At 50.0% G+C, this 13,151-nt stretch overlaps 1 protein-coding gene across 1 annotated transcript; it reads left to right on the forward strand.

Moving 5' to 3' along the window:
* Positions 1–4,428: 4,428 nt before the first annotated feature.
* On the forward strand, positions 4,429–6,152 carry LOC135578133 (la-related protein 6-like; the record flags this gene model as incomplete). The annotated part of the gene is made up of 2 exons (XM_065048363.1): positions 4,429–4,614; positions 4,854–6,152. Coding segments are annotated over 2 exons (966 nt in total), but the record flags the coding sequence as incomplete, so codon positions are not given.
* Between the last annotated feature and the right edge of the window lie 6,999 nt (positions 6,153–13,151).

The following is a 13,151-nucleotide window of genomic DNA, read 5'->3' on the forward strand; positions in this document are numbered from 1 at the left end:
TTCCTAATTTCCTTCTTTCCTTCCTAATTTCCTTCCTTCTTTCCTTCCTAATTTCCTTCCTTCTTTCCTTCCTTCTTTCCTTCCTTCTTTCCTTCCTTCTTTCCTTCCTTCTTTCCTTCCTTCTTTCCTTCCTTCTTTCCTTCCTTCTTCCTTCTTTCCTTCCTAATTTCCTTCCTTCCTAATTTCCTTCCTAATTTCTTCCTAATTTCCTTCCTAATTTCCTTCCTAATTTCCTTCCTAATTTCCTTCCTAATTTCCTTCCTAATTTCCTTCTTTCCTTCCTTCTTTCCTTCCTTCTTTCCTTCCTTCTTTCCTTCCTTCTTTCCTTCCTAATTTCCTTCCTTCTTTCCTTCCTAATTTCCTAATTTCCTTCCTTCTTTCCTAATTTCCTTCCTTCTTTCCTAATTTCCTTCCTTCTTTCCTAATTTCCTTCCTTCTTTCCTAATTTCCTTCCTTCTTTCCTTCTTTCTTCCTTCTTTCTTTCCTTCTTTCTTTCCTTCTTTCTTTCCTTCTTTCCTTCCTTCTTTCCTTCCTTCTTTCCTTCCTTCTTTCCTTCCTTCTTCCCTTCTTTCCTTCCTTCCTTCTTTCCTTCTTTCTTTCCTAATTTCCTTCTTTCTTTCCTAATTTCCTTCTTTCCTTCCTAATTTCCTAATTTCCTTCCTTCTTTCCTAATTTCCTTCCTTCTTTCCTTCCTTCTTTCTTTCCTTCTTTCCTTCCTTCTTTCCTTCCTTCTTTCCTTCCTTCTTTCTTTCCTTCTTTCTTCCTTCTTTCCTTCTTTCTTTCCTTCTTTCCTTCTTTCTTTCCTTCTTTCCTTCTTTCTTTCCTTCTTTCCTTCTTTCTTTCCTTCTTTCTTTCCTTCTTTCTTTCCTTCTTTCTTTCCTTCTTTCTTTCCTTCTTTCTTTCCTTCTTTCTTTCCTTCTTTCTTTCCTTCTTTCCTTCCTTCTTTCTTTCCTTCTTTCCTTCCTTCCTTCCTTCTTTCCTTCCTTCTTTCCTTCCTTCTTTCCTTCCTTCTTTCCTTCTTTCCTTCCTTCTTTCCTTCCTTCTTTCCTTCTTTCCTTCCTTCCTTCTTTCTTTCTTTCCTTCTTTCCTTCTTTCTTTCCTTCTTTCTTTCCTTCTTTCTTTCCTTCTTTCCTTCCTTCTTTCCTTCCTTCTTTCCTTCCTTCTTTCCTTCCTTCTTTCCTTCCTTCTTTCCTTCCTTCTTTCCTTCCTTCTTTCCTTCTTTCCTTCTTTCCTTCTTTCCTTCTTTCCTTCTTTCCTTCTTTCCTTCTTTCCTTCTTTCCTTCTTTCCTTCTTTCCTTCTTTCCTTCTTTCCTTCCTTCTTTCCTTCCTTCTTTCCTTCCTTCTTCCCTTCCTTCTTCCCTTCCTTCTTCCCTTCCTTCTTCCCTTCCTTCTTCCCTTCCTTCTTCCCTTCCTTCTTTCCTTCCTTCTTTCCTTCCTTCTTTCCTTCTTTCCTTCCTTCTTTCCTTCTTTCCTTCTTTCCTTCCTTCTTTCCTTCTTTCCTTCTTTCTTTCCTTCTTTCTTTCCTAATTTCCTTCTTTCTTTCCTTCTTTCTTTCCTTCTTTCTTTCCTTCTTTCTTTCCTTCTTTCTTTCCTTCTTTCTTTCCTTCTTTCTTTCCTTCTTTCTTTCCTTCTTTCTTTCCTTCTTTCTTTCCTTCTTTCTTTCCTTCTTTCCTTCCTTCTTTCCTTCCTTCTTTCCTTCCTTCTTTCCTTCCTTCTTTCCTTCCTAATTTCTTTCCTAATTTCTTTCCTAATTTCCTTCTTTCCTTCCTAATTTCCTTCTTTCCTTCCTAATTTCCTTCTTCCTTCCTAATTTCCTTCTTTCCTTCCTTCTTTCCTTCCTTCTTTCCTTCCTTCTTTCCTTCCTTCTTTCCTTCCTTCTTTCCTTCCTTCTTTCCTTCCTTCTTTCCTTCCTTCTTTCCTTCCTAATTTCCTTCCTTCTTTCCTTCCTAATTTCCTAATTTCCTTCCTTCTTTCCTAATTTCCTTCCTTCTTTCCTAATTTCCTTCCTTCTTTCCTAATTTCCTTCCTTCTTTCCTAATTTCCTTCCTTCTTTCCTTCTTTCTTTCCTTCTTTCTTTCCTTCTTTCTTTCCTTCTTTCCTTCCTTCTTTCCTTCCTTCTTTCCTTCCTTCTTTCCTTCCTTCTTCCCTTCTTTCCTTCCTTCCTTCTTTCCTTCTTTCTTTCCTAATTTCCTTCTTTCTTTCCTAATTTCCTTCTTTCCTTCCTAATTTCCTAATTTCCTTCCTTCTTTCCTAATTTCCTTCCTTCTTTCCTTCCTTCTTTCTTTCCTTCTTTCCTTCCTTCTTTCCTTCCTTCTTTCTTTCCTTCTTTCTTTCCTTCTTTCCTTCTTTCTTTCCTTCTTTCCTTCTTTCTTTCCTTCTTTCCTTCTTTCTTTCCTTCTTTCCTTCTTTCCTTCTTTCTTTCCTTCTTTCTTTCCTTCTTTCTTTCCTTCTTTCTTTCCTTCTTTCTTTCCTTCTTTCTTTCCTTCTTTCTTTCCTTCTTTCCTTCCTTCTTTCCTTCCTTCTTTCCTTCCTTCTTTCCTTCTTTCCTTCCTTCCTTCCTTCTTTCCTTCCTTCTTTCCTTCCTTCTTTCCTTCTTTCCTTCCTTCTTTCCTTCCTTCTTTCCTTCTTTCCTTCCTTCCTTCTTTCTTTCTTTCCTTCTTTCCTTCTTTCTTTCCTTCTTTCTTTCCTTCTTTCTTTCCTTCTTTCTTTCCTTCTTTCCTTCCTTCTTTCCTTCCTTCTTTCCTTCCTTCTTTCCTTCCTTCTTTCCTTCCTTCTTTCCTTCCTTCTTTCCTTCTTTCCTTCTTTCCTTCTTTCCTTCTTTCCTTCTTTCCTTCTTTCCTTCTTTCCTTCTTTCCTTCTTTCCTTCTTTCCTTCTTTCCTTCTTTCCTTCTTTCCTTCTTTCCTTCCTTCTTTCCTTCCTTCTTTCCTTCCTTCTTTCCTTCCTTCTTTCCTTCCTTCTTTCCTTCCTTCTTTCCTTCCTTCTTCCCTTCCTTCTTCCCTTCCTTCTTCCCTTCCTTCTTCCCTTCCTTCTTCCCTTCCTTCTTCCCTTCCTTCTTTCCTTCCTTCTTTCCTTCTTTCCTTCCTTCTTTCCTTCTTTCCTTCTTTCCTTCCTTCTTTCCTTCTTTCCTTCTTTCTTTCCTTCTTTCTTTCCTAATTTCCTTCTTTCTTTCCTTCTTTCTTTCCTTCTTTCTTTCCTTCTTTCTTTCCTTCTTTCTTTCCTTCTTTCTTTCCTTCTTTCTTTCCTTCTTTCTTTCCTTCTTTCTTTCCTTCTTTCTTTCCTTCTTTCCTTCCTTCTTTCCTTCCTTCCTTCCTTCCTTCCTTCCTTCCTTCCTTCCTTCCTTCTTTCCTTCCTTCTTTCCTTCCTTCTTTCCTTCCTTCTTTCCTTCCTTCCTTCTTTCCTTCCTTCTTTCCTTCCTTCTTTCCTTCTTTCCTTCTTTCCTTCTTTCCTTCTTTCCTTCTTTCCTTCTTTCCTTCTTTCCTTCTTTCCTTCTTTCCTTCTTTCCTTCTTTCCTTCTTTCCTTCTTTCCTTCTTTCCTTCTTTCCTTCCTTCTTTCCTTCCTAATTTCTTTCCTAATTTCTTTCCTAATTTCCTTCTTTCCTTCCTAATTTCCTTCTTTCCTTCCTAATTTCCTTCTTTCCTTCCTTCTTTCCTTCCTTCTTTCCTTCCTTCTTTCCTTCCTTCTTTCCTTCCTTCTTTCCTTCCTTCTTTCCTTCCTTCTTTCCTTCCTTCTTTCCTTCCTTCTTTCCTTCCTTCTTTCCTTCCTTCTTTCCTTCCTTCTTTCCTTCCTTCTTTCCTTCTTTCCTTCTTTCCTTCTTCCCTTCTTTCCTTCTTTCCTTCTTCCCTTCTTTCCTTCTTCCCTTCTTCCCTTCTTTCCTTCTTTCCTTCCTTCTTCCCTTCTTTCCTTCCTTCTTTCCTTCCTTCCTTCCTTCCTTCCTTCCTTCCTTCCTTCCTTCCTTCTTTCCTTCCTTCTTTCCTTCCTTCTTTCCTTCCTTCTTTCCTTCCTTCCTTCTTTCCTTCCTTCTTTCCTTCCTTCTTTCCTTCTTTCCTTCTTTCCTTCTTTCCTTCTTTCCTTCTTTCCTTCTTTCCTTCTTTCCTTCTTTCCTTCTTTCCTTCTTTCCTTCTTTCCTTCTTTCCTTCTTTCCTTCTTTCTTTCCTTCCTTCCTTCCTTCCTTCTTTCCTTCCTTCCTTCTTTCCTTCCTTCCTTCTTTCCTTCCTTCCTTCCTTCCTTCCTTCTTTCCTTCCTTCCTTCTTTCCGGGCAGAGCTGGTGTCCCTGCTGCACTCGTGGCAGAGACTGGGCAGTGCTGACATCCCAAAGGCCACCAGCGCACGCCTGTGTCCCCACTGCTCTGCCAGGAGCTTCTGCAACGTGAGCGATGCCTTGGGGGCTGATCTGTTGGACCGCAGCTGCTCCATCTCTGACCCACAGCTGGTCTGGAGGATCGTGTCCCAGGTGGAGTTCTACCTTTCTGATGAGAACCTGGCCAAGGACGCTTTCCTGCTGAAACACGTCCAGAAGAACAAGATGGGCTTTGTCAGAATCAAACTGCTGACGTCCTTCAAGAAGGCAGGTGGCTCCCGGTGCCGGCCAGTGGGGCTGCGAAGTGGTCTTCAGGTGGAGGGTGTCCGTGTGTCTGGGTGTCCTCTGGCTGCTTCTGCTGGGCTGTATGGGGAGGTCCAGGTTGCCATTTCCAGAGCCCATTGGGAACGTTCTCCTGCAAACCCCAAAGATGATCATGTGGCATGGCGACGTTGCTTTGCTGTGGTTTCAGATTGATGGGGTCGCAGCCTGCCCGGACAGCAGGCTTAGGGTGGTCCCTGCCTGAGACGCTCATGGGGACGTGGTGACCCCTATCTCTTCCACAGGTGAAATTCCTGACGCGTGACTGGAAGCTCACGCTCTACACCCTGCGGTTCTCAGAGCTGCTGGAAGCGAACGAGGAGGGCACCAAAGTGTGGCGGCGTGTCCCCATCCCTGAGTCCCGGCTCAGCATCCCCCCCAGCAAACTGCTGCTGGCCTGGGAGCTGCTGCCCTGCGAGCAGGACGCGCTGTCGCTGCTGCAGAAGAACTTCCTGGAGACCATCACGAGGATGTTCAGCCCCTTTGGCGCCATCGCCTCCATCCACATCCTGCTCCCGGGCCGCAAGCTGCCCTCGGATGCGTGCAAATACGCGTTGCGCTTCCCCGAGCTGCTGAGCCGGTGCTGCTCGCTGGTGGAGTACGAGAGCCTGGGGAGCGCCCACAGAGCCCTGGTGGAGCTCGGCCACCTGGGCGGCCAGAGCATCAGGGTGGTCCCGCTCAGCAGGAAGGGCTCCAAGAAGAAACCGGAGGTGGTGGAGGAGCTGGTGGATCATCCGGGTTTGAAAGCGCAGGCAACAGCCGCGACGTTCCCCTACGACCTCGGGGGCTCCCTGCTCGGCAGCGCTCGGGAGCTGAACGGTGCCTCGGCGTTGCCATCGCTCCTCCTGAACAAGGAGCCCTCGGAACCCAGCTGGTCCAGCAGCGATTTCAGTCCCAGCGACTGGAGCGACACCTTCACCGGATCACTCCTCTCCAGCGACCACTTCCTTCCCTTTGACGCCAACGTGGGCACCGGCAGCTGCTCCAGCCCCGAGAGCCCCCGCGGTGCCTGAGGCAGCGGGGCACCCACCTGGGCCCCCTGGGCCGGCAGCTCCTCTCGGGATCCCAAACCCTGATCTGGGATCTCCCCAGCAACAACTGGTGTGTCTGAGCTCCTCGGGCTCTGCGACGGGGTCCTGCGCCTGCCCCACAGCCACAATGGCACCGGCGGCTTCTCCAGCAGCATCGGGAGGGGAGAGCTCGTCCTGCAGCGCTGAGGCTTCTCTACATTTGGGTTTGGGGATTCTTTTTTTCTCCTGTTCTCTGTGCCCCCCCAGAGCTGTGGTGGGTGCTGCAGCTGCTCCAGGGAACCGAGTTTTGGGCCAGGATGAAGCTCGGGGTGCTGAGCGGCAGCGGGGGCTGCACCGTCACCAGCGTCGGGGATGGGGGCTCAATGCACCTGCTGCCGCCCGGACCCGTGGAGCTGGGGTCGCCGGGTGCTCCATGGCCCCCAGGTTGTGGAGCTGGGGTGGGAAATGAGCAATAAAGGGAGATGAGATTTCCAGGCAATTTCTGGCCAGTGTAGTGATTGTTTGGTTGGTTGCAGGACCAGGGAGTGGAAAAACAGCTGCCCAAGGTACAGCCAGAGTAGGGCAGGAGGGTCCCTGCCCTGCAGTGCCTCCCTTGCCATTCTGGGGGTGATTTGGGGTTATTTTGCTGCAGCAGGGAGGCGAAGCCTGGTCTGTGGTTCCCAGTGCCCCTTCACCCCACCCCACACAGGCATAGAGCAGATCCAGAAAAACAGCATTTAATGGAAAACAAAAAAGAAAGAAGGTCCCATGAAAGCCACTCCAGCCCCCCTCCCCCCTAATGCAGCATCCCATCCTCCCAAACCCCTCCAGTGCCCCCCCCAATGCGGCATCGCGTCCTCCCAAACTCCTCCAACCCCCACCCCCCGGCGAACCCCATCCCCCACTCAGGGTCTAATCGCCCCCTGCCACCCCTGCCCTGTGCTTGCTGGGGGGCTCAGGCTCGGGGCTGTGCCCCCGTTCGTGGCTCCGTTTGCGGCCCCGCTGCTCTGCTGGGGCAGCCTGGGGCTGCGGTAGCTCCATCGCTGTGCTGCGCTTGCTGGGGGGCTCGGGGCTGTGCCCCTGTTTGTGCCTGCGTTTGCGCCCCTGCTCTTCAGGCTTGGGGACACTGCTGAGATGTTTCTTGCCCTGAGCATCTTGTAGATTGGTCTTCTTGGGGACCACAAGGTGGCTTGTGGGGGGTCCCCAGCGGCTTTGTTGTTGGGGGCAGCCGAGCAGCTGGGGCGGACATGGCTGCCTGGAGGTGTCCCTGCAGCGGTGGCCTTGCTGGAGATGCTCAGTCGTGCGAATTTTTCCTCCAGGCTCTGGTAGCCAGATGGGATGGGAGTTGGCAGCACTGGAGTGGCTGTGGCCACCACTGTACCCTGGTAGTTATAGGGCACAGTCCATTGAATGCGGAACACCCTGGGGTCGAAGCAGCACCCACATGGTGCCGTCAGAAGCCCTGTGAGGGGGAGAGGGAGTTGTCATGGGCTGGTCCCCATCACCAATGTCCCCTGGGTCTGCTGGTGGCTGGGACATCCCCATGGGGTGAGCCTCTGTGCAGGGAACGGGGCTGCAAAGTGGGAGGAGACTTGGTTCTGGGAGGGGAAACGGGAGAGATGGCCCTGGGTGCTGGGGAGATGCTCAGAAACCGGGATTTTCTGGGCACATATGACCCAGGGCAGGGCCGCTTGGCCGCGCTGGCTGAACCCCTGTGCCGGGGACAGGGGTGGTGGGTGCTGGGAGTGCCCGGGGTCGGCGAAGGGACCGAAGGTGCCGGAGCAGACGGGGTGCCAGGGGTGCCGTACCTGCTGGTGGGGCCTGGGGGGGCGCCCAGGCTGCAGGGAAGGGCTGCTGCTGCACGGTCGGTGGGCGCAGCGGGGCTGAGCCTGCAAGAGACACGGGAGCAATGGCCGGCGCTCGCCTCCCCACTTGCCCCCATGAGCATCCCGGGCTGAAGGGGTCGGGGTGGGTTCCTACCTGGAGGAAAGAAGTTTTGGGGGAGCACGAATGGCTGTAGCAGCCGCAGGACCGGGCGGACCCAGGAGCCGTTCGCTGGGAACATCATGGTCGCTCTGACCGTTGGTAACTAAGGACTCTTTGGGGTGTCCCAGGAAGGAATGTTGGGGCTCCCAGTGTTCCGCCCCAGCCCAAGAGCCTCCCCAGCTCCTCCTGGGCAGGGAAAGGGTTTAGGGGGTTGGGCGGGTGGTGGGAACAAATGCTTTTTGCTTTAAATGTTATTTTTCAGGGGGAAAAGGAACAAGTCGATGCAGCCGAGCTGTGTGTAGGGACCAAGCTGCACCTTGTGCCACACAGTGAACACGTTTGTGATCATTGCCTGTGTTTCTGTGCGCTGGAGTGATGCAGAGACAGGAAAAGGGGACGCGAGGGGGTGTCACACAGCACGTGTTCCCCAGACCTCACTCCAGCAGTCCCCTGATCAGCAAAGCCGAGCAGCCCTGGATCCCCCTCGGAGCGACTGAGCTTTGCCAGGCAGGTGACACTTGGGAGGAGATGAAACCCACCACTGGGTGCTCCCCAAAAAACGGGCTGGATGCTGCATATCTGCCCCCAGGTTGAGGTTGGATCTGGGGAAAAATTTCTTCACAGTATCACAGTATGTTTGGGATTGGAAGGGACCTCAAAAGATCATCTAGTCCAATCCCCCTGCTGGAGCAGGAACGCCCAGGTGAGGTCGCACAGGAACATGTCCAGGAGGGTTTTGAATGTCTCCAGAGAAGGAGACTCCACAACCTACCTGGGCAGCCTGTTCAGTGCTCTGGCACCCTCACTGAGAAGAAGTTTTTTCTCAAATTTAAGTGGAACCTCTTGTGTTCCAGCTTGATTCCATTACCCCTTGCCCTATCGTTGTTTGCCACTGAGAAGAGCCTGGCTCCATCTTCATGGCACTCACCCTTTATATATTCATAAACATTAATAAGGTCGCCCCTCAGTCTCCTCTTCTCCAAACTGAAGAGCCCCAGCTCCCTCAGCCTTTCTTCATAAGGGAGATGCTCCACTCCCGTAATCATCTTCGTTGCCCTACGCTGGACCCTCTCCAGCAGTTCCCTGTCCTTCTGGAACTGAGGGGACACAACTGGACACAATATTCCAGATGTGGTCTCACCAGGGCGGAGTAGAGGGGAAGGAGGACCTCTCTTGATCTACTAACCACCCCCCTTCTAATACACTCCAGGATGCCATTGGCCTTCCTGGCCACAAGGGCCCAGTGCTGGCTCATGGTCATCCTGTTGTCCGCCAGGACCTCCAGGTCCCTTTCCCCTACACTGCTCTCTAATATGTAATTTCCCAACCTATACTGGAACCTGGGGTTGTTCCTGCCCAGGTGCAGGACTCTACACTTGTCCTTGTTAAATTTTATCAGGTTATTCCCCGCCCAACTCTCCAGCCTGTCCAGGTCTCTGGATGGCAGCACAGCCTTCTGGTGTGTCAGCCACTCCTCCCAGCTTGGTGTCATCAGTAAACTTGCTGATAGTACACTCTATTCCCTCATCCAAATCGTTAATGAATATATTGAATAATATTGGCCCCAGTACTGACCCCTGAGGCACTGCACTAGATACTGGCCTCCAGCTAGACTCCGCACCATTGACTACCACTCTCTGGCTTCTCTCCTTAAACCAGTTTGCAACCCACCTCACTACTCTATTGTCTAGACCACAGCTCCTCAACTTAGCTGTGAGGATGCTGTGGGAGACTGTGTCAAAGGCTTTTCTGAAGTCAAGGTAGACCACATCCACTGCTCTGCCATCATCCATCCACCTTGTTACATTCTCATAAAAGGCTATGAGGTTGGTCAAGCATTACTTACCCTTGGTAAAGCCATGCTGACTGTCCCTAATAACCCTCTTATCCTTGATATGCCTTGAGATGGCACCAAGGACAAGCTGTTCCATTACGTTCCCAGGGACAGAGGTGAGGCTGACCGGTCTATAATTACCCGGGTCCTCCTTCTTGCCCTTTTTGAAGACTGCAGTGACATTTGCTTTCCTCCAATCCTCGGGCACCTCTCCCGTTTCCCAAGACTTGGCAAAGATCATGGAGAGCGGTCCAGCAGTGACTTCAGCCAGCTCCCTCAGCACCCGCGGGTGCATCCCATCTGGACCCATGGATTTATGGATGCCCAGACTATTTAATTGCTCCCTAACCCAGTCCTCATCGACTAAAGCAAACTCCTCCATTGACCTGGCTTCATCGGGGGTCTCAGGGGTACAGGGCTCCCCAGGACAGCCCCCAGCAGAGTAGACAGAGACAAAGAAGTACTCAGTGATTCTGCCTTCTCTGTATCTTCTGCCACCAGGGCACCCACCCCGTTCATCAGTGGGCCTACATTGCCTCTGGTATTAGTTTTATCTGCTATGTATTTGAAAAATAATTTCCTTTCTGTCTAAAACATTTCTTGCATGGTTCTGCCTTGGAGAAGGTGAACCTCAGTGGTGGCTGCTTGTCCTTGGTGTACAGTTGAGGATTCTGTTTTCTTTTAATCATGACTCTCATCAGTTGTGTTTTGTTTGTTCAAGGGTAAAGCAAAGTCCCTGTTTCCTGTGTGCACTTGGGTCTGCAAGGAGAGCAGGTGGGAGCTGGTGCAAAGGAGCTGGCACATCCAGCTGCAGACTGCAGTGAAGTCTGGTGTGAGGAAAAGGGATGCAAGGCCCAGGGGCCAATGAGAGAAACGATGGGGTTGGGGAGGTGAGGAGCAAGGTTGTCCACACGGTGTGAGACCTCAAGGGACAGCTTCTCCAGCCAGTCCAGACCTCCTTAGGAGAGAACCTGGATCAACATCAGACAATGCTGCAATCACATCTTCTCCAAACTGAAAAGGATTAAAATACACCCTTTACAATAGAAAGACTTTTTTATCAGAAGCTTTTTGAAATCTTTCTCCATAATTACACAAAGAAAACTCTCTAATTAACTATACAAGATTGGAAGGAAATTACAAGAAGAGACATGGTTTGTTAGAGCTTTCTTGAGTGTAATGAGCCCCATGGTGCATTGGGTGCTGAGTCCTTGAACATTACTCAGGTGCTGAGAGGAGACTGCACAAACCTTTCCAGAAGTCAAAGCCAGAAGAAAAAAGCACTAAGTTCCTTGAAGTATTAATGAGTTCCACTGAGGGCAAGTACCAGCAAAGCCTCCCCAGGGACTCGTTAGAGCAGAGAATTGGAGGCCATGATGGCAGATAAACAAAGGGAAACGTGCAGGCAGCTGAGGTGCTGAGAAAACCCTGGTTTAGTTGGATGAAGCAGAGAGGCCAAGGCCTGACCCCCAGCCCCTGGGAAGGCAGATCCTGTCCCTCACACATTGCTCAGGGCTCTTCCTGGGGCAGGGGATGTGGGCTGTGTGGTGCTGAGTGAAGGACAATGGTGTGACCGTTCCCAGCCTTACTGGCGTGTGCAAGGAGGACATGAGGTGCCCCAGTGCCTGAGGACAACACGTCTCCTCACAGGCCTTGGTGGCAGAGGCGATGGCCATAGCCAAGGGGACAAAGACTTGGGTTCTCCTGGTGACATCCAGCCTTGCCAGTGCCCTTTGCCATCTCCACCACAGGTTGTCCTACACTGTCCCTCAGCTGCTTCTGTTTCCCTGCAGGCTGTAGACACCCATCTCGCTTCCTCCCCTTGCTCTCACCCTGGTATTTCCATAGATTGACTGATGTGTCTCCACTCTCATGCTCTGTTCCTGGAAACACAAGTACATGGACTGATCTCCTGCTCCGTCTGGATGATTTCTCGTACCACAGCACTGCCCTTTGAGTGACATTTCTTCCTCCTCATGTCCAGTCTCCACCTTCTAATCTAGAACTGTGTGGCAGTGTTTCTCTCCTCTGCTGTAGAAAGGAGGATCCTGAAAACTACTGACCCGTCAGCCTCTTACCTGTGCCTGGGAAGATCATGGCTCAGATCCTCCTAGAAGCTGTGCTAAGGCACAAGGAGGACAAGGAGGTGACTTGAGACAGCCAGCACGGCTCCACCAAGGGCAAGTCCTGCCTGACCAACCCAGTGGCCTTCTATGATGGAGTAACTACACCAGTGGACAAAGGAAGGGCTATGGATGTCATCTCTCTGGACTTCTGTAAAGCCTTTGACATGGTCTCTCACAACATTCTTCTCTTTAATTTGGAGAGGTATGGATTTGATGGCTGGACTGTTCTGTGGGTGAGGAACTGGCTCAATGGTCGCACCCAGAAAGTGGTGGTCGATGGCACAATGTCTGGATGGCCACTGGTGACAAGTGATGTCCCTCAGGGGTCCATACTGGCATCAGTACTGTTTAATATCTTTATCAATGACATAGTGGGATCAAGTGCAGCCTCAGCAAGTTTGCGGATGTCACCAAACTAAGTAGTGTTCCTGATGTGCCTGAGGGACAGATGCCATCAAGAAGGACCAGAATAAGCACAAGAAGTGGACCCATGTGAATCGCAGGAAAGACATGGATGTGTCGGAGAGGGGCCAGAGCAGGATGACAGAGATGATCAGAGGGATGGAACAGCTCTGCTGGGAGGACAGGCCGAGAGAGTTGGTGCAGTTCAGCCTGGAGAAGAGAAGGCTACGGGGGGACCTTATTGCCGCCTTTGTGTACTTAAAAGAAGACAATAAGAATGATGGGGACAGACTTCTGAGCAGGACATGTTGTGACAGGACAAGGGGTCATGGTTTTGAACTAGAAGGGGAGAGTTAAAGGCCAGACATGAGGAAGACATTTTTTGCAGGGGGGAAGATGAAATAACAGCACCAATTGCCCAGAGAGGTGGTGGATGCCCCATCCCTGGAGACATCCCAGGCCAGGCTGGATGGAACTCTGAGCAACCTGAGCTGGCTGAAGACATCCCTGCTCATAGCAGGGGGTTGGACTAGACAGCCTTTCAAGCTCCATTGCAACACTCTCTAAGATTCTATGATTCCTTCTTCCAAGGAAAGCTCCACCACCTGGGAAATGACCCTTCAAGCATAGAATAACAGGATCATAGAATCATAGAATCATTTGAGTTGGAAGAGACCATTAAGATCATGGAGTCCAACCATAACCTAACTCTAGAACTAAACCATGTCCCTAAGAACTTCATCTATACATCTTTTAGACACCTCCAGGAATGGTGACTCAACCACTTCCCTGGGCAGCCTGTTCCACTGCTTCACAAACTTTTCCATGAACAAATGCTTCCTAATATCAATTCTTCACATTTTCTGGCACAAGCTGAGGCCATTTCCTCAGGTCACACCGTGTGTCTGAGGACGTTGTCCAGTCTCTTCTTGAACACTGTCAGGTTGGGGCCGTAACACCTCCCTGGGGAGCCTGTTCAGTGTCCAGAACCTCTGGGTGAAGAACCTTTTCCTCATGTGCAACAGACCCTCCCCTGGCACATATTTCTTCCGTTCTCTTGGGTCATTGGTCACCAGTGAGAAGAGATCAATAACTTCCCTTCCTTCTCCCCTTGTGAGGAAGCTGTAGCCACCATGAGGTCTCCTTTGAGTCTTTTCTTCAGCTCTGATGCTC

Source organism: Columba livia, unplaced genomic scaffold, assembly GCF_036013475.1.
Source record: "Columba livia isolate bColLiv1 breed racing homer unplaced genomic scaffold, bColLiv1.pat.W.v2 Scaffold_752, whole genome shotgun sequence".
Classification (NCBI taxonomy): domain Eukaryota; kingdom Metazoa; phylum Chordata; class Aves; order Columbiformes; family Columbidae; genus Columba; species Columba livia.